Source organism: Chrysemys picta, chromosome 11 (genome assembly GCF_011386835.1).
Source record: "Chrysemys picta bellii isolate R12L10 chromosome 11, ASM1138683v2, whole genome shotgun sequence".
Classification (NCBI taxonomy): Eukaryota; Metazoa; Chordata; order Testudines; family Emydidae; genus Chrysemys; species Chrysemys picta.
In genome coordinates this window covers 40,506,530-40,527,572 of record NC_088801.1, presented here as the reverse complement: position 1 = coordinate 40,527,572, position 21,043 = coordinate 40,506,530, and the positions used below count along the sequence as shown (strand labels likewise).

At 40.7% G+C, this 21,043-nt stretch overlaps 1 protein-coding gene across 7 annotated transcripts in view; it reads right to left on the bottom strand.

Moving 5' to 3' along the window:
- MAP3K20 (mitogen-activated protein kinase kinase kinase 20) overlaps nucleotides 1-21,043 on the bottom strand; it is a 133,985-nt gene that overhangs the window by 40,045 nt on the left and 72,897 nt on the right. For all 7 annotated transcript variants that reach the window (XM_065561835.1, XM_042860727.2, XM_065561834.1 and 4 more), the window contains exons 9-11: nucleotides 20,559-20,633; nucleotides 12,861-12,967; nucleotides 5,948-6,083 (exon numbers count right to left, since the gene is read on the bottom strand). In XM_065561835.1, the coding sequence (XP_065417907.1) occupies nucleotides 5,948-6,083; nucleotides 12,861-12,967; nucleotides 20,559-20,633 (318 nt within the window). The remainder of the gene's footprint in view (nucleotides 1-5,947; nucleotides 6,084-12,860; nucleotides 12,968-20,558; nucleotides 20,634-21,043) is intronic.

Sequence of the window (21,043 nt, the reverse complement as noted above, 5' to 3'; positions counted from 1 at the left end):
AAGGCATTGTGGATTTAATCTCCACTTACACATCAGGGCATTATCTTGACCTAGTTTGTTACTACCATTTTTTTCAACAGAATGAAAAATGTCCTCTAGAGCTAAATCATGATTAATGCCTCTTCAAGGAGGCCAAACTAGTAACCTCTGTGACATACCTGCTCATCACAGTGAGCAAGAGCTCTGGTGTTGGATTCAAAATTAACCTACTAAAGGGGCAGCATGTTATGTTATTTCTGTACTGCTGAAATGGCCTTTATTTCCAGAGCTGTTTTCCAAACTAAGTTTGTATTGCTTTCCAGACATCTTGCTTAACCTAATCACAACTGCTCAGTCTGTTTTCTGCTCACAATTTGTTACTGGGAAAATTATTAAAATGGGGTGTAACATCACATGGGGAACCATTAAATCATTCTCCTTAAATCACAGAGCTCTATCTATGAATGATATGATGCCTCCGACTTAAGATTTAATTTTATAAGCTGCAAGCTGAATAGGAAAAAAAAATCACACAAGTCACCTTCTGCCATAAAATCTTACTCAATACAAAAAAAGCAAGGCTCTCATGTATGGGGGTTTGGGGAGTAGTACGTAGAAATCTTGAGCATAGTTTCAGGGTGCCCAGTTTATACTACTTCCATGGCAGAGAGCGATTTCAGCCCCTATATGGGGATTTTAGGCATATCAGAATCCTCCTTATGCATGGGAGGAGTCCCCTCTAAAAATCTACAAAGCTACTACATTGTCCTCCTTCAAGTGTTTCTCTAAATCTCACCTCTGTCATGATGGCTACACAACATTTGACAATGGCTAGGCAGCTGATGTGCTGTGACTACTACTCATTATGCTAACTATAATCACCTCACTGTTCCTTGTGTTCTCCCATGTATTTGTTAAGTATCAGGGGGTAGCCGTGTTAGTCTGTATCTACAAAAACAACAAGGAGTCTGGTGGCACCTTAAAGACTAACAGATTTATTTGGGCATAAGCTTTCGTGGGTAAAAACCTCACTTCTTCGGATGCATGTATTTGTTGTATCCACCTGTTGCCTCTTGTCATATACAAAGACTAAAGCCCAGATTTTTAAAGGTGTTTGGGTGTTGCTGAAATCAGCACTGCAACGCCAGACTGATGTAAAATCTGAAGTCTCACTTTCACAAAGGATTTGGGCACTTGCAATTTTAAGGCCCATTGGGGTATGTCTACACTGCAATTAAAAACCTGTGGCTGGCCTGTGCCAGCTGACTCCAGGCTTGGACTGGAGCCCAGACTCTAAGCCCTTGAGGTGGGAGGGTCCCTTAGTTCAGGCTGCAGCCCGAGCCCAGAAATCTACACTGCAATTAAACAGCCCCTTAGCCCAGGTCCCATGAGCCCAAGTCAGCTGGCACAGGCCAGCTGTGGGTTTTTAATTGCGGTGTAAACATACCCATTGGAAGTCAATGGGATTTAGGCTCCTAAGTGCCTAAATCCCTTTTGAAATGAGACAGGCGTTGCAATGTTTAGTGCAGAAATGCCTAGAGACCTTTCAAAATCTGTGTCTAAGAGCTCGCTGGGGGAGTGTGACAGAGTGCAGGGAGTGAACTCTGATCACTCAGATGCTAATTAGTTCCCAGAGGAAGCTGATTGGGGTAATTATCTAATCAGGCTGGTGGACTGAGTGGAATAAAGATTCAATTAGCCCATCAGCCCACGACTGGGCTGGGAAGGAAGAGCTGGGGACAGGGGAACAGGGCTAGCTGAGCCCAGTCACATGAAATCCTCAGGGAAGGGAGACCTCAGTTCCCCTCAGGTCTGGGGGAGAGGACCAAAGAACCATAGATATTGTAAATCTCCTGTTGCACAGGGACTGTTGTGATAATGGCACAAGGAACTTAAAATAAAAGGGCGCTGTGAATGCACAGCCACTGGAGTCCACACAATTTCTGTGGGGAACGGAAGGATGCCCTGTTACAGGGAGGGACTGTCTTTATGTTATGAGTGTGCAGTGCCTAGCACAAAAGAGCCCTGCTCCATCGCTGGGTTTCCAGTTGCAACCACAACAGAAATCCATAATATTTTTTTTAAATGGCCAGATCTAAGCACATTGCAGTCTAAGTTAATACTGAATTTGGTGCACACCTTCACCAATCCCTCCCAGTTTCCTTCCTCTAGCACACCCAGCTCAGGGGAACCTACCCATTCCCTTCTCTGTGGCCTTTCCTCCTTCAGATGGGTGTCCTGTTGTGGAACCAATGTGTGCAGCAGATTATGTTTTATTTGCCAAATTAGCCCCAGATTCCTTTGTGCAGCAGTGCTTTACAAGAGATGATGTGGCCACAGAATATCAGATTCAAAAAGTGCCTGCAGCACAAGACGGAGCAGAGACCAGGTTCATGCAGGTGTGGGGAGAAATTCTGCAGTTAAAAGAAGAGCTGCTCAGGACTGGCCCCTTAAATGTGGCAACCATCTATTCAGACTATGCCTAACGCAGCTCGATTCCCAGAACAGTTTCCCGGTGTTTGTTCCTATGCATTAACACATGCTTCCCATTAACTTCAAACCCATCTACTTGCTTCACCTACAGTAGATTAGCGCCACACAGATAAAAATCCCACACTTCACTTTTTTGGGTTTTCTCTCTTCAAGCAAACTCCATGTAGCAGGTGGGCTTTATTTCAAAAAAATCTTTTGGGTGCTGCCACACTAAAAGACTGAGGAATAGAGAGACTTGTGGCCTTCTGGATGGATCACACCCTTCAAAACCTATGGAGCCCAGGGATCTTTGAGGAAAGAATCTCCAACCATTGCAGATCCTCAGGCTCCTGTGCCGCTCTCTATTCTGCCCCACTAGCAGTAAGTTCCCTCATGCTTTCCAGGTGACCCCTACATGTTTGCATCCCAGGGGAGCAAACTGCATGGACTGTCAGTAAAGTTGTTCATGAGTAAGGCTATAATTTAGTCATGGGTATTTTTAGTAAAAGTCATGGTCAGGTCACCGGCAATAAACAAAAGTTCACAGCCCATGACCTGTCTATGACTTTTACTAAAAATACCCATGACTAAATCTCTGCTCCTGGACCACACTGCTCTGGGGGGGGCCTCTGCACCAGCAATGGGGATTGACTGCCCCCGGTGGCCCACTGCTCCAAGGCCCCCGGGGACCACTCTCCTGATGGCCTCCAGGGCCACCCCCGGGACCACTGCTGCTTAGGTTGTCCCTGGGGCCATCTTGGGATGCTCCCTGAGACCGCTGCTGCTCCTGCAGCTCCCGGGGCCAGCCACACCGGCCACTGCTGAGGCTCTCCCAGGCTGTAGGCATCAGTTGAGCACTGGCAGATTCATAGCTGGAAAGCAGACCTGCTCACCTATAAGTTAATATTGTTTAAGATAGGTGATAAACTTGTAAAGATGTGTTTAGACTCTATAAAATGCTCATAAGTTTCTGCATGCATTCATCTTACTTGTAATGTCTGTAGCCCATGCGGTAAGGTAATATGAAAGTTTTGCTTTATAATTGTAAAAATGCCTGCTCTGAATTTGTGACTCTGAGCAAGAAGGGAGTGGTTTCCCTGCCCACCAAGGAGGACTATCAAGATTAAATGGGCCACTGTAGGATAAAAACTTAGTTGATTGCTCCATCCACCCATGAAGAAGTTACGTGCAGGAGCCCTTATCCCATCGATTTTAACTCTGGGGCAAGGTCATATAAAGATCCTCACAGGAAGAAACATTTATCTCTTTGCAGTTTGGCCTCTCACAAGAGCTGGAGCTAAGAAACAAAAGCCGCAATCTCCTGGGTCAACCTCAATTAGCCCTAAAAGACATTCAGCACTGACAGCTTACTTCATCTGTGTCACCTTTTGGAACCATAGATTGTAACTCGTTTATGCTTATATGTTGTCTGCTTTAACCTGTAAATAACACTCATTTCTTTTTCCTAGTTAATAAGTATTTAGTTTGTTTACTATAGGATTGGCTACCAGCATTGTCTTTGATGTGAGATCTAAGGTATAAATTGATCTGAAATAAGTCTGGTCTCTCAGGACTGGGAGCTTGTGATTTTTGGCGCAAGTGACCATTTATCACTAAGTCCATTTATCACTAAGTCCATGTTGCATAGATTTAGCCACACCCCATGCTCTACATAATTCTAGTTTTATTTGCCCTCCTCCATGCTTCACAGTTGAGGGGAGCACAGAGACTCTTGTCTGCAAGGATCACCACTTACAAAGAGAACGCCCAGCAGTGCTGTTTTCCATATGGCTAGAAATAAAAGATTTCTTTTTATTTGTAAATTAGCACTGAATAGAAGCTACTTTGCTATGAAGAAAGCAACTCTGATAGAACAGGGCAAGTTTTTGTCTCTACACAAAAATTTGAAAATGGCGATCTTCAGCAGTACAGTAGTTCATTAAAGGTCTCAGAAAAATAAACCTTTGTATTTCACACTTGTTCTCAATAATTTAAATGCAGTAAGAGAGGTGGGTTAATGTTATGCAGAACAGAAGTCCATGATAAGCACAACAGGCCTTAGCACAATGAATTCTTCCTTCAGCAATGCCAGCTACAAGTGAAAAGTGGACGTGATAAGCAAGTACAGCATAAAACAGCCCTTGGGCCTTGCTCACAAAAAGATTGGCTCATTAAGGCTGTGTCTCGTGCTGTGCACTTTATAGGAGATGGCCCACAGCTCAGTTACTGGAAGTTTGCTGGTGTTAAAGCAAGCACACAGATACCGACTTAGAACATACAGTGTCTGGATATAGGAAAACATTCATTCTTTATCATTACACTTCTACATGTTCACAGCTGGAACATGTGCACAACTTCATTCATATAAATGCCAATATGCTGTGCCTCAAAACTAAGTTGCAAGTAAACTGGATTGGCTAGAATCAATATTACTATGTAAGCAGGACTTAATTGCGTATTAGAACGCTGAACCTACGGAATCATAACTGATTGCATAAGGGAATGGCAAACTACTGCAAACTCAAGTTGGCATTTGTTTTGGCTAATACTGAAAATAGAAGCAGAAATATTGTTGTAATTCTATTAAGCAAGTGTCACAATTATGATGCTAAATTAACTGTGTTCCAATACAAACACTCAGGACCTGACCATGCACTCCAATTTCTGGCAAAATTTCCACTGAAGTCAATGGGAGTTAAACCTCAGCAAGGAGCTCAGGCTAATACAGAAAATATTATTTATTTTAATGTATTCATGGAAATGGGCACATTTCTTTCAGTTAATAAAATAATGTGCATTTGCTAGTACTAAGATGTTGATCAGTCCTACACATTAATTACTGAAGGTTCAAATCCCCACTCAAGATTTGTGGCCTTCTATAAAATGTAAAGACATCAATTTTGGCTGTGCTCCTTGCAGAGCGAGTTATCAAACACTCAGATACATTTCTGAAGTCTTTTTCTGCAGAGACTATAAGTTACTACTTTTAGGGCCCCATCCTGTTTCCATTAAAGTCAACAGAAAAGTTCTTGTTGTCTAATGAGAGCAGGATTGTGCTTTTATTAAATACACAGGTTTAACATATAAAACAAAAATTTTATAAAGTATCACAATAATAAATATTAAATACATTCCCCTTTTTGTTGTTGGATCGCACTGTTGTCAAGAGATTTACACCAATATGGACATATAAAGAGTGTGCTGCTCTCTCATTTAAGACTATCAATTTTTAAGCTTAGAAATGCAATTAAATCAACAGGAAACTGTTTATTTACTGATGGCACAATATGGCCCATAGTTAGTATCTTATGTGTAATGCATTGAGTGAATTTTAAAGAGTATTATTTGTATTGATTAATAAAACAGGCCATAATAGCCCCACAGGACCAAATGGAGACGATAGTAGACATCTTTCATTGGAATTTCCCTAGATTTGCTCAGACAATGATCCAAATGCTTTTTGCAGTCAGAGGAAAGATTGAATTATTTTACTTACAGGAGTATTGGACTGTTCCGTTAACTTCTGCTCCCATACTTTCAAACGTCTCTCCCGTTCCTTGAGCTCTTGCTCTTTAAAGCTCAGATCACGCTCCAGTTTCTTCAGCCTCTCTAAGGTTGCTTCAATTTCACATCTGCAGAGAGACAATTTGTTAAGTCTTGTCTTTTTTTGACAGATATAAATTGTTCATAATTCCCACATGAACATTAATTAAATGTGAAAAGCTGAAAAGTACAACACTAACTCAAGCAGTACATTTAATTACCACCAAACACAAAGCCTTTCAGAGCATTAAAAACAACTGGTAATGTTTATACCAGAGGATAAACCAGAATGCCTTACTGTTTAAAAGAAAAAAAAAAGGAAAATTCCATCTTTTCTTTTAATATAATGAAATAGGTGCTATCAGTGAAGGAAAGTCGGTTCGGAAGTGATAATAGGGCAATCACTAGCATTGCTATATGTGTAGGCTAACAGCCCCATTTGCTTGGAGTTTATAACTTGGCCATAAATACTATTTGGGCTGAAGCTTGTTATACAGTCTCAGTAGAGGACTTTCCCCACCCCAGTTTCTCAAGGTTAAAACATAACAGAAATGTAACCCCACACCAACGCTTTTTGGTCACGTTACTTAAAATAATAGAAAGTTATGGGTCACATAGTTTGGATTCACAAGGATTTGGTTTGTACCTCTCTACATCAGACTAGCTTTGATTTTAGAGGCCTTTTGGGTTTTTTGAGGCCCAAATCGTAATATACCTTTACTCTGAAATTAAAAGGAAGGACTCAGAAGGGTGTGAATGAGTATGAGAGATGGGAAGTTAAGGAGGAGTCGGAAAGGGGTTTTCAATACCATTCTTGTAAAATTTCATCTGTGAGGGGTGAATTAGATGCAAGATTGTTCCCTTCAGCATATTTTTGAATGGCTTGTCCAATCTAGCATCAAAATGTCTCTGAATGGAACATCCATCAGTCCCCTTGGAAGATCATTCAACAATCTCTCTTTTAGAATATGTACACTAATCTGTATATAATAGAGATCGGCCAAACAAATAATTCATTGACGATAGCACAGGTTTTTCCTTGTGAATAATCAAGAACAGACTTTGATTTGTACTTACTTACTCATTATTTGAAGTTATTTGACTAATGCTTTATATGAACATAGTGTAGCCTGTAGATTGCTGCAAATTGTGTACCCTGATTGCTGCCTCAAGTGTCCAGTATTCATGCTGTCTGACTGGTTAGTCACATGGCATTGTTTCTGCTCTCTAAACTCCCATAGGGAGATTTCAAGATGACCACACGAACACTTCAGTTGCAAACGCTCCTGAACAACTATTCACAAGGTTTTTCCACCTCCACAAAACAATCGTGCAAACAACATTTGCTCCCACAGATGTTTGCAGAACGCAAATAAAAGGGGCTGCAAACACTGGAGCAAAGTGAATTGTAGGTTTATTTGAAAGAATGTAAATATTATTATTTTTTGCAGTGTTCCTCCAAATCTAGCATAAGGTGATTCAGCTGCAACACCCACCTTAAGCAGCTCAGGTTGAAAGTTTGTGAAAGCTCATATACCATTCCAATTTTTTTAAAAATGATAACAATTAAGTAATTTAAATACTCAAAATCGAATACTTCCCCCCCCTTTTTATAAGAAATCTGTGTCAGAATTTGGTGCTCATGAAAATGAAGAACTTTCATCACTTTGGCAACCCTGCTAACAAAATAAACTCTGCCGCTACACCTAATATCTAGCATACAAATTACAGTCCTGCCTGGGGGCACTTCTTGAAGTACAGACAGCCAATCATGCTGATTTTACTGTTAATTTAGTGGTCAGAACAAATGTCTATCACATTTATTTTAACATGTGATCTTAGGCAAAATTTTATCTCAGATATGAAGAGGTCAATGATATCCTTTGTGATCACATAAAGCCTGAGGTCATGGCTGAGGTCCCCTACAAACATAAAGGGGAACTCGACCCTCATTTAAAAAAAAAAAAAAAGAGAGAGAGAAAAGAAAAGAAAAAAAAAAGTAGGCTTGAAAATATGAACTAATGCAAACAGATTACTAGGGTTGAAAGCTTGTTGTTAGTTTTTTTCCTAAAGACCATAGGTGATTCACAATCCCTTCACCCAAGGCTATCATTTGAAGGTCCAGCAAACAACATAACCATCAATTCCTTGATTTCCAGGAAGACCTCAGATCTTGGAGGCCTTGCAAAAACTGCTACAGCCAGTTCTGCAGAAGAGAAAGGTTAATATATTTTTTGACTAAAACATCTAGTCTTTTTAAAGGACCAAGTCTACTAAGTATTGTGTAATTTAAAAGGCCTGAAAGTGACAAAAAAACTGATGACGTTAATATTCTAACTTACATTATGTACCATGTATATTATTATATCTATTGTGTGTACAATAGGACAATTTGAGGACACTTGTTAGCATTGCTTTTGTTGGTTTGTGTCTCAACTTTATTGCTACTTATATGTAGTTTTATACATTTTAAAATATGTAAATTATAGTTTTCTCTTAAATAAAATTCTGCAACAGGAAAGTCCTGATAACAATAGCTTTCCATATGTCAAAAGCATACTGTGTACTGTAATTATCTCTCTTCATTAGACAGAAACGTCTCTTCTAATAAAAGGTCAGTCTGTGAAAACAGCTGCATTCTGAAAAATAATTCCACTGTATATAATAAAACAGTGTAATTAAAGAGAAAGCTACCGTACATTGCCCAGTTAATGAGTCTGTTACTTCATAAATATAGCAGCTTGAAACATACATTATAAGACATGTGTATCTGTAGTTCTGCAGTTTGATCTTGCTTGCTTGATTTTGTTGAACCATTTCATCCTACAGTCTCAGAGAATGTGTCTTATTATAAATGATACAGACAAAAATCGTGACTGGTATGTGGTGTTTTTTTTAGTTTTGCATTTTCATTGATAGTATTAATGCTTATTTTGATCTATCACATTTAAATAGCCAGAATAGAGGCTCTCAAAAAAAGGAAAGAACATGGCTAGTATACATGAAAAAATGCATACTAAATACAATCTCTATTTAACAATGAACATTTACATTACTTTTCAACCCTAATAAGAGACCTGCAGAAAGAACTATTAAATATGCTCTTCAAGATAAGTTTTATGTTGCCAATCCTGAGACTGTTAGTCAGAAACAAGAACCTCCATTTGTAAAAATATCAGATATTGGGGAATAAGAAGATCTGGATTACGTTTAGACAATGATAAAAACAGACATATTAAATCAAATACTTTGGATTTTTACCAACAGACATCACAGGAAGCTTGCAATCAAAAACATATTAGAGATGGGACAAATTGTATTCTGCCTATTTTTACTCTGTCCGCTCTGTACAAAATCAACTCTCCAGTTCTCTGTTTCATGCCAGTCAGAGCTACTGTAAGTCCAAAAGCGGAGTCTATGTACTCTGTGGCATCATATAGCCCCTGTGGGGTGCAATTTACTGCTGATCATCATACAAAACAAAAGATTGCTCTGCCCTTTTAAGGGTGAAACAAATGTAAACCGACTTTCCTCAGGAGTGACTGTCTTCAGCCAAATCCCAAATGTAAGTAACAGAGCGTGGCTCACCTCTCCCGGGGTTCTGCAAGGAGAGAGCCACATCCCCGTTCTCATCCTCAGCTCCAATCTTCTCTCTGACTTCTGCAGCCAGTCATCATCTGAGCTAACTCTTGACAGCACTTCCTATTCTTACCTATAGCTGGCCCAACTTGCTACTGGCCAAATTCCTAGGGCATGTCTACACCGGGACATTCAGGAAAGTTAATTCACTGTAACTAAAGGTGTAAATTTAAAGAGCCTGCGGCTGGGTCTACACTAGAAACTTAGCTCAGTATAACTGCATCACTCAGGGGTGTGAACCCCTGAGCAACACAGTTATACTGCTCTAACGCCTGGTGTAGACAGCACTATGTCAACTGGAGGGCTTCTCCTGTCAACACAGCTACCGGCTCTTGAGAAGGTGGGCTAACTATGTCAACAGGAGAACCCCTTCATCGGCATAGGAAGCATCTTCACTAGGTGCTACAGTGGCACCAGTGCAGCGGTATCACTGCAGCACTGTAATTGTAGACAAGCCCCTAGCTAAAGTGCCTTAAAGCCTCTTGTGGCTGCTCTCATTCAGAAGTACAGTGGCCTTAAGTTTGCTTTAGCTTAATCCCCTTGGGCCACTTTACTTCTGAATAAGAGAGTCCACACAGGAATTTAATACATTTTAACTAAGGCTCTTTAAATTTGCACACCTTTAGTTAATTCTCATTATCTTCCCTGAGTGTCCCCACGAAAACATGCCCCTAGACTCAGGGCAAGCAATTGTGGCCCTTATTCTAATCAGCAGTAGAGTAACCCTTTTCATCCCAACTGTTGGACAGAGTTTCCATACATCCCACTATATATACCTCCATACACCCCAGTTTCTTTCTAACTGTTCCACATTTCTCAGACTACTTAACTTAAAATTTATCTTTGCTTCCAAGTGAATTGTTCTTGATCACGAATAAGTTTTTTTCCCTCTCCTGTTTCCCTTGTCTATAAGTTTATCAACTCTTCTGAAAAATTCTATAATTCAATTTTACCTTGAAACTGTACCTTTGCTGAAATGCTTTTCCACGGCTAGAACAACACTTTTCACTTGCCGTGCTTTATGTTTACAAAACATTAATCAGTATTCACAGTGCAACAGTTTCTGTGTCCCAAAATGAAATATTTCATAAAACAGGTAAGCCATCTGGAGAAGATTCCTGATAAAGGAATAAACTTACCAAAAGAATAAAAGTTTAATTTTACTGAATGTCAATTCAACAGGTATCTACTTTGCTGAATGGACAAGATTTAAGTGGATAGTTGTTTGGTTCCTTCAGGAATCTGAGTACTTGCCCATCTTTAATATAAATGTTCCTTACCAGATCCATTGGGTTAACTTCTTTATATGAAGTTTAACACTCAATAATAGCAAAAGGCAGCTATCCGGATTATATATATATAAAAAAGCAGCAATTACCATTATAGTAGCAGGACTGATCTCACCAAAGTTTAAAGGAACAGTGGCAGAAAATGTGGAGGCTGCTTGTGGTCATGTAATAAACCCCCATGATGAGACTTATTCTTCCAACATTTTTTGCCTTCTGCTTGCTACCAAAAATGCAAAATAGATAAAATGCCAGCCCAGAAATCTGCAAGAATCATGGTGTCCAACAAACAATTCATATCCCAAAAGAATCTGGTGGATCCCTATTTGAGAGACATTCATATTCAAAAGATATCCCAAGCCAAATTGGGGGGGGAGTGGGGAGGCAGGGGAGGGAAGAAGATAGGGAAACAGATATACTGATTTCTCATAAAAATAAATGTGACAAATAGAAGTCATCCAACAACTTAAGTGCAGTTTAAACAAACATGGAAGAATTAAACATAAGAACAACCCAGATTCCTTCAGCTGATAAATAAAACCTAGCTGAACTTTCGACAAAAATAATATTTTTAGATAGTTGAACATCAATGCATTAGAAATTTGTTGTGTACCGGGCACTTCAAGATCAAATTGCTGATTTTCTAGTATACATGCAGTTTACATTTTATATCAGCAGATGGCGCAAAATGTTAGTATACTGTACTGAGAGCTGAGATACAGTTACCAGATTCTCTGCTGAGTCAGTGCAGGAATAATGTCAGCTCTAAAACATGCTATTTATACTCTCATCATGTGACCTGGCTCAAACATCCCATCTTGTGCTCACTTTTTCCACACACACAATAAAATTCCCTAGTTATCAATTTGCCTTTGAAGTTCACCAACAAAGTTTGGGATTGTTTTGTTTAAATCTCATGTCTATAATCTCTTCCTTATTCTCTACTTCCCAGCTCCAGTTCTCTTGAATGTTTTTCTTTGCTTGTTTTCAGAGCTGCAGGCACAGAATATCTGAGTATTTGTGCTCCCAGTTTACCTGGACAGCGGCCAAAGCTTCTTAATATAGACTGCAGTAAGATCATCTGGTAACAATCCTCTGTCTGTGCAGATCTGCTTTCAAAAGTCTTGTCCAAACACTAAGAAATATTGTGAAGCACTAAGCTTACATACTGAGAAAGAAGCTTTTGGATTTCTCTTATGTTATTCTTTGCACACATATAAAACAGATTGAAAACTGGATTAAAAAACTGTTCCAAATAATTGAAAGAGCCTTTGCCTGGGTCTCCATTTGTAAGCATACAACTGGAAACAGGTCGTATCATTTGTTCAGACAATTTTTGTGCATTATCACAAGTAATGGGGTTGGCAGAAGTAAGTCCTATCATGCAGATGCACAACTGATAACATCAAGTGGCTGCACATGCAAAGATTCAGACTCATAAATGTAGGCTTGTTTTGAAAACGTGGCCTTTTATGTTCCTTCCCTGTGTAACATGTAATTTGCACACTTCTACACACAGATATGTACAAATGTAGTAATATATGGCTTGAATCACAAACATCTTCACATTAGAGACTAAATACACATACCTGGTTTTAAGATTTGTATGACAAAATCTGTATACATTTATGATACTTAAAAAGTGTATATTAATAAAGTGTACTGCTTAAGCATATTGACTCATAACTCACGTTCCACAACATTCTGGGTAGTCTTGAAAAAAAACAAGATCAAATATGTTCCAAAAATATCTACTGAACAAGTATTTTGTATTAAGAAAGAGATTACCATCTTTCCACCTAAGTCTGATTTCTTCTCTTTTTAGTAACTTTAATGCCAGCCACACAATTCATCACTTAACCCTGTGGAAAGAGTCTTAATTTGCCCACATCATTTCACATGAACACCATATCATCTTATTTGGGAAGCAAAGAAACATACCTCCACTCTGCCTTGTTATGCAGGAATGAGTTACATTGGTCTGGAAGGTTACTGTCATTGGACATGGATTCCAGAATTGAAATGATCTGCTTGAAAGATGGCCTTTTCTGAAGACAAAATGATAACAATAATCAGGGTTTTGTTTTAATATCTGACTATGTTAAAACATTAATGGGATTTCTTCTACAGCAAGTGCAAGCACAAGGGTGCAAACAGCACACGAACTGTGATGCTGCCTACATAATTATCAGGTGTTCAGCTCATGGAAAATGATTCTAAACCCATATATTTAAACTGTTTACTTTCCACTGGAAAAGTTAGCATAGAAACTGGTACAATCTACAATTGTGGGCCCCCAACCTGCTACTACCACAATATAAATAAAATAATAAATAAATAATAATAACAATAATAATATAATAAGGGATTTATAATGCTTAGAAAGAAGGATTTCTAGTGCAAAGGAGGAAAATCCTACCTACCAGTCCTAATCTAGGAGAAGGATGCTTCCAAGGGATTGGTAATGACTCATTACACAGCTTTGCAACTGCAGGTCACAGGTAGGAACCCAACACTATTAATAGCTGAACAAGCCATTTGGTAGCCTGAGTGTGAGACCTCAGTTCAATTTCTACTGGACAAAGGTCCACATCACAAAAATTGCTCCTCCATAACTGGCACCCTTGTTGATAGTCTCAGCCAAGGTCAGGGACTGAACAGACATCAGGACAATTGTGGTGATTCCTCCATGACAAAGCTGGGCATGTCAGCAAAGCAGTGGGGGGGAAAGTTCACAGTACCCTGTTTGTGTCCTCTGCACAACTAAAGGCTGTCATTCTTAAACCCCTTTATGAAAACTAAATTCACTCATCATTCAGAACAGTCAACTTCTCTGCATTTTCTACTTTCTGCAGTCACAAAGGAAGCTATAGAGTACGATAATTGTTGAAAACTGAAAACGCACAGTTAAATATGTTTCTTGAAAGAGCAGTGACTCCGTTAGTGTGTTTGACAGACCCCAGGCAAGGTTGAGACAAAAGGTTGAGACAAAATGTAGATACATAATAAAGGGATGATGCACATTCTCTCTGCATCTCATCTGTAATTACACCATTTCTGCTAAAATTACAGATGCAGCAATTAAAACGTGCATTTTAATTTGGGTGCACAAAAACAATTAGGAACAATGCTGAGGTGTCTCTCCCAGGAAGATCCAAGTGATTTCTACATTATAAAAGAGAGACAATTTCTTTATTTCAAATGTCAAACAGCATAAAAAAGTGTCAAATGTATAACAAAAAAAGAGACAACCTCTCTTATACAGTAGTGCTGCACTATTCAATGCTAACTGGAGGCTTTTTTTGTCTGTCATTTTTTGGACCATCTACACAGTTTTCAGGCAAATGGTGCAGCAAGCAGATTTTCGCTGTGACACACAGCATTTGCCCAGCCATTGCTGTACCTGTGCATTTTCACACCTATCCCATAGTGTTCTCTGCACTGTAACCTGGAACAGTTGCATAATACGGTAGCAGGTGCAAACTTGGCAGTACTTTATTTGTACCTGTTGCTATAATTCTATACATTGTTTCTAGTAAAGAATCCCAGAAGTTTGTTACAATGGTTCTCTCCAAATAGTGAATCCCCACATGCATTATAGAGGACGGGGACTACACCATCACACAATTCCACATGGATGATGCTATGGGTAAAGCTTGGCAGGAGGTTTCCTTGCACCCACTGGCGGATAGGCTCTGTGCTTTGAGTCCCAGAATACAATCATTGCTAGTTTTGAGTGGGGCTGCTCCAAGAGGCCAGGAGCTGATTTTTCAACTTAAGTTTTATTCTTTTCATATATTTAGCTGTTGCTGACGCAAATCCAGTGAAATGCACAAAGTCATGGCTGCAGCTACTTGCCCTGTTTTGGGTTTGTAAGTAGCAATGTATGCTAAATGCATTCCTGTAATTTCAATGGCTTTTCCATTGATGTTCCATCTCTGTTTGCCTGGAGTGTGGGACATGCAACTGGGACAGCTCCCAGAACATGTGGCAAACCCCAGACCCCATTAATATATTTGTGTAGTGCTATTAAACATTATACAATCACTTAACAGGTGTGTAGTGTGTCCTTACTAAACTAGTTGCATTATCTGATTTTCAGGAGCAGATGAAGAGGGAGCAGCCCTGTTACCCGGGGTTCTTGGGGCAGCCCTCACTGATAATGCCACGGTCAGGGCAGGCGGCAAAAGGGGCGTCACAAGCCCCTTGTTACATAAGCAATAGAATACTGAAATTAATACAAGTTTCATTTCCAGAATGTTTGTGCGCATTCTGCTTGATATGTCTTTCTGGGGGTATATGGGAAGTACTGGGCAGGGCTGAGCCCAGTCGACTACTTCTTATGTTGCTCTCAGACCTGCCTAGAACAGTGGGAGGGAATATAACGGTTGACAGAGAACAGAGTTGTCTCTGAAGGGCAGGTGAAAGCATTGAGTGACTGAGTTGTATAAAGCAATACAATGGTCAATACAATGCCTGAGGTTCCTGCACACACCACCACCAAACTCCTAGAATCATAGAATATCAGGGTTGGAAGGGACCTCAGGAGCTCACCTAGTCCAACCCCCTGCTCAAAGCAGGATCAATCCCTAACTAAATCATCCCAGCCAGGGCTTTGTCAAGCCTGACCTTAAAAACCTCTAAGGAAGGAGATTCCACCACCTCCCTAGGTAACCCATTCCAGTGCTTCACCACCCTCCTAGTGAAAAAGTTTTTCCTAATATCCAACCTAAACCCCCTCCACTGCAACTTGAGACCATTGCTTCTTGTTCTGTCATCTGCTACCACTGAGAACAGTCTAGATCCATCCTCTTTGGAACCCCCTTTCAGGTAGTTGAAAGCAGCTATCAAATCCCCCCTCATTCTTCTCTTCTGCAGACTAAACAATCCCAGTTCCCTCAGCCTCTCCTCATAAGTCATCTGCTCCCCCTAATCATTTTTGTTGCTCTCCACTGGTCTCTTTCGAATTTTTCCACATACTTCTTGTAGTGTGGGGCCCAAAACTGGACACAGTACTCCAGATGAGGCCTCACCAATGTTGAATAGAGGGGAATGATCACGTCCCTCGATCTGCTGGCAATGCCCCATCTTATACAGCCCAAAATGCCGTTATCCTTCTTGGCAACAAGGGCACACTGTTGACTCATATCCAGCTTCTCGTCCACTGTAACCCCGAGGTCCTTTTCTGCAGAACTGCTGCCTAGCCATTCGGTCCCTAGTCTGTAGCAGTGCTTGGGATTCTTCCGTCCTAAGTGCAGGACTCTGCACTTGTCCTTGCTGAACCTCATCAGGTTTTTTTTGGCCCAATCCTCTAATTTGTCTAGGTCCCTCTGTATCCTATCCCTACCCTCCAGCGTATCTACTCCTCCTCCCAGTTTAGTGTCATCTGCAAACTTGCTGAGGGTGCAGTCCACGCCATCCTCCAGATCATTGATGAAGATATTGAACAAAACCAGCCCCAGGACCGACCCTTGGGGCACTCTGCTTGATACCGGCTGCCAACTAGACATGGAGCCATTGATCGCTACCTGTTGAGCCCAACGATCTAGCCAGCTTTCTATCCACCTTACAGTCCATTCATCCAGCCCATACTACTTTAACTTGCTGGAAAGAATACTATGGGAGACCGTATCAAAAGCTTTGCTAAAGTCAAGGAATAACACATCCACTGCTTTCCCCTCATCCACAGAGCCAGTTATCTCGTCATAGGAGGCAATTAGGTTAGTCAGGCATGACTTGCCCTTGGTGAATCCATGCTGACTGTTCCTGATCACTTTCCTCTCCTCTAAGTGCTTCAGAATTGATTCCTTGAGGACCTGCTCCATGATTTTTCCAGGGACTGGGGTGAGGCTGACTGGCCTGTAATTCCCCGGATCCTCCTTCTTCCCTTTTTTAAAGATGGGCACTACATTAGCCTTTTTCCAGTCATCTGGGACTCCCCCGATCGCCATGAGTTTTCAAAGATAATGGACAATGGCCCTGCAATTACATCCGCCAACTCCTTTAGCACCCTCGGATGCAGCGCATCCGGCCCCATGGACTTGTGCTCGTCCAGCTTTTCTAAATAGTTCGGAACCACTTCTTTCTCTACAGAGGGCTGGTCACCTCCTCCCCATGCTGTGCTGCCCAGTGCAGTAGTCTGGGAGCTGACCTTTTTCATGAAGAGAGAGGCAAAAAAAGCATTGAGTACATTGCTTTTTCCACATCCTTTGTCACTAGGTTGCCTCTCTCATTCAGTAAGGGGCCCACACTTTCCTTGACTTTCTTCTTGTTGCTAACATACCAGAAGAAACCCTTCTTGTTACTCTTAACATCCCTTGCTAGCTGCAACTCCAAGTGTGATTTGGCCTTCCTGATTTCACTCTTGCATGCCTGAGCAATATTTTTATACTCCTCCCTGGTCATTTGTCCAATCTTCCACTTCTTGTAAGCTTCTTTTTTGTGTTTAAGATCAGCAAGGATTTCACTGTTAAGCCAAGCTGGTCACCTGCCATATTTACTATTCTTTCTACACATTGGGATGGTTTGTTCCTGCAACCTCACTAAGGATTCTTTAAAATACAGCCAGCTCTCCTGGTTTCCTTTCCCCCTCATGTTATTCTCCCAGGCAATCCTGCCCATCAGTTCCCTGGCAAGCAGTGAACCAGGACAGCCACAGGAGTTGTCAAAACTTTGTTCCAAGTCGACATTCACAACAGTATTGGGAATGCTTGTGCATCTATGCATGTGAACACCAACTATTTTACAGGCATGGTAGGTACCTGAATCAGCCTTGGCAGGTACCTGAATCAGCCTTGGCAACAGCTTTTCTCTTGAGGGTAGATGGGATTTTGTCTAGAGCCGGAAGGAGGCAACAGGACTACACTGATTTTTTTTTTAAAGGGGAAGGTACCTTTTAATTTAATAAAAACAATGTAAGCACAGATTGAGGACTTTTGCTAAGATGTGGAAAAGTAACTAGTGATTTGGGGTGCCCAGCTTGAGATACCTTCTTTTCGGTCAGTGGGTGCTCACCACTTTCTGAAAACAAGACTCCTGAAAGAGGTCTCAAGTTGGGCACCCAAAATCACTAGTCACTTTTTAAAATCTTGGCCCTTACATCTCAATGCCTCATGGAAAAACTTTATAAAAGAAATTCCAATTACAATGAATTCTGGCTAATATTTGCAGTGTTTCCCTTCACTTAATGTTTGTTACTTGGCATGTGTGTATAAAAACAGTACCTTTGATTCTATTACTTTATCTGTTTCTACTTCCTCTCCCAGTTCCCAAGCCTCAGATGGTAATCGTATTTCTAATAATTTATGATGTCGCAGATCAGGTGGGGGATACGCTGTAGAAACATATGAAACTAAGAAATACAAGACCCTGTTTTAAGGTAAACATCTCTAGTAATAAAGAGATCAATAGGGAGAAAGCTTGTGGAAGCAACTCTCTAATATCTTAGAAAAATAGTAGAGATGGGGACACTTGAAAGTGGATATCTAAGACAAGTAGTTGCCTATTGGAGGTGCTCTTTAATAATCATGATTAATACTTAGCACATAAATTGTCTTTTTAATGTAAAAAGCACTTTACTAAAGTTACTTTAACTTATAGGTTTTACTATATAAATAAAGTTCCTCTATGCATGCTTTATTCATAATAATTTCAATGCAATGGGATAGATAATTTTCTTCAAATAGTAAGAAATTCTATAAAATTGAAAGCAAAGCCTAAAAGCTGACAGACTAATCACAGGAAATCACAGGGGAGTTGCATATTGCAGTATTAAAATAAGGTCACAGTAGTCTATAACAAGGATTGCACTATATCAGGGATCGGCAACCTTTGGCACGCGGCTCGCCAGGCCAAGCACCCTGGCTGGCCAGGCCGAGCACCCTGACTGGCCAGGCCGGTTTGTTTACCTGCCGTGTCCACAGGTTCGGCTGATCGCGGCTCCCACTGGCCGCGGTTCGCCGCTCCAGGCCAATGGGGGCTGCAGGAAGTAGCGGCCAGCACATCCCTCGGCCCGTGCCGCTTCCCACAGCCCCCATTGGCCTGGAGCGGCAAACCGTGGCCAGTCGGAGCCGTGATCGGCCGAACCTGCAGACACAGCAGGTAAACAAACCGGCCCAGCCTGCCAGGGTGCTTACCCTGGCGAGCTGCGGGCCAAAGGTTGCCAATCCCTGCACTATATACTCCCTCTGAAGTGATGACTTTAACAACAAACAAGTTGGCCACCAATATTTCAGAAGAACCCTTTATAACTAGGGGCTAGGCTGTCACCCGTAGATTCTTATGCAGAGAGTCCCTCCGCGTGCAGCTCTCTCCTCTTTTACAGAAGAAGGGGTCAACTGCCTTCTCAGCATCATTGCTGGAGATCTGTGTCTCACGAGGGAGTGGTCTAAGGAAATGGTTGTTATGCTCCAGCAATTTGCAGAAAAGCAGCATGATGCTGCATTAATTTTCACCAGAGCTGTCTGTGAACTAAGGGACTCCCTTCATGGGAAACTGGAGGGGGCTAAAGAGTCTGCAGTAAAGAGGCACAGAGTCTTCATTTGGAAGGCACCATATTGTTGGTGGATCTCAAGGATCTTGAGGGACAGAACCCTCCATTCATTCAATGAGAGAACATGCCTTGTCCCCCACAGAACAATCTGGGGAAAACCTCTACAAAGGTGGTTTTCTTCCTTCAGTCTCCCTCTCATGTTCTTTCCAAGCGACAAGGCGCTCTAGCTTTAAAGTAGCCAATTCATCCCAGAACAAATCCTGGTCCCACTGAAGCAGTGGCAAAACTCCTATTGACTTCAATGGGACCAGAATTCTGACTCTACCAAACTGAGTAAAGCAATATCAAAAATTTTCTTCCTTAACTATCTTCACAGGAGAAGGAAATGCCTGCTCATATTTGATAACAAAGCTGATGCCATTATGAACTGTTTTCCAGCTACCTCCACAGGTCTCTTTCCAACTAATTTGCTGTACACAGAATAGGGCAGTGGACTGAACTAAAAATGGACATTTCCCATCATCTATATGAGTCTTTACTTAGTAATTAAAATTAATATTTACTCCTTTAGTTACCCCCACAGGGGCAGTTAAACAGGTGCAAAGGTTTACTAGCTTGACATAACAACTCTTCTTGAAGTTGCTTTTTTATTCTGTTTTCATATTAATTTAGAGCTTGTTCTGACATCCTTATTCACACTATGAAGGGACTTACGTTGCAAGTGCTCCCAATGTGCTTAGGGTGTCAGAATCAGGTCTTTAATTATTACATTATATGTGCTTTGGGACATCTGTAAAGAAATAATTTTATGAAGAAAATTTGTTTTATAGGTAAGAACTAAACTATTTTTTCATTAAGTTACGAAAAAAATGTATTAGTTCTTCCATCCTACCCTATGCACAGCTCTTCCAGTCAGCATTCCAATGCTGTCTTCCCTAAACAGGTCTGGCTTTAGAAGGCAAGAGAGGCATCTAGCCATAAATATGTTCTAGATGATCATAATGAAGATCCCTAACTAACGGTTTTGAATTGGTTTGCAGCAGCAGTAATAGGCCAGCTATGCCCTACAAAATAAGAATTTCATACTAAAATGATGAAGACGCAAAAGAAATAGGTACATTTAACGTGAACACAATAAATGAAATTACCTTAGAATTAGCTTCCCAACACTGATGCATCAGTTCTGCAAAACTTCTGGGACAACTGCTTGGAATGGTTAATCTCTGCAATGGAGAAAGGATTCACCAGTTAAATGAAAGCAAAGAGCAATTTATTTTTCTTAATGGTTTAGTCATAATACTTTCTATAAGACTGGTCATTTGATGTTTCAAGCAAAAAGATGAGGCAATTGTTCAAAATAACCACTAACAGCATGACAAAACTCCATAATTGAGGAGCAATGTACAAAATCCAAAATAAGACACCATAAGGAACAGGTGGAGCAAATATTCAAACAGAGTATGTTAAAAAACTAACAAATGCCCAATAGATCAAATGACGCAAGCCCATGGAAAGTCTCGCAAATGACTATTAAATGTTTAGATCAATTAACTGCATGACTGGGTGTCCACAGATGTACCTCAATATAAATGTAATGTGGGAGAAAACTTAACCCCTTTCTCCCACATAAAGT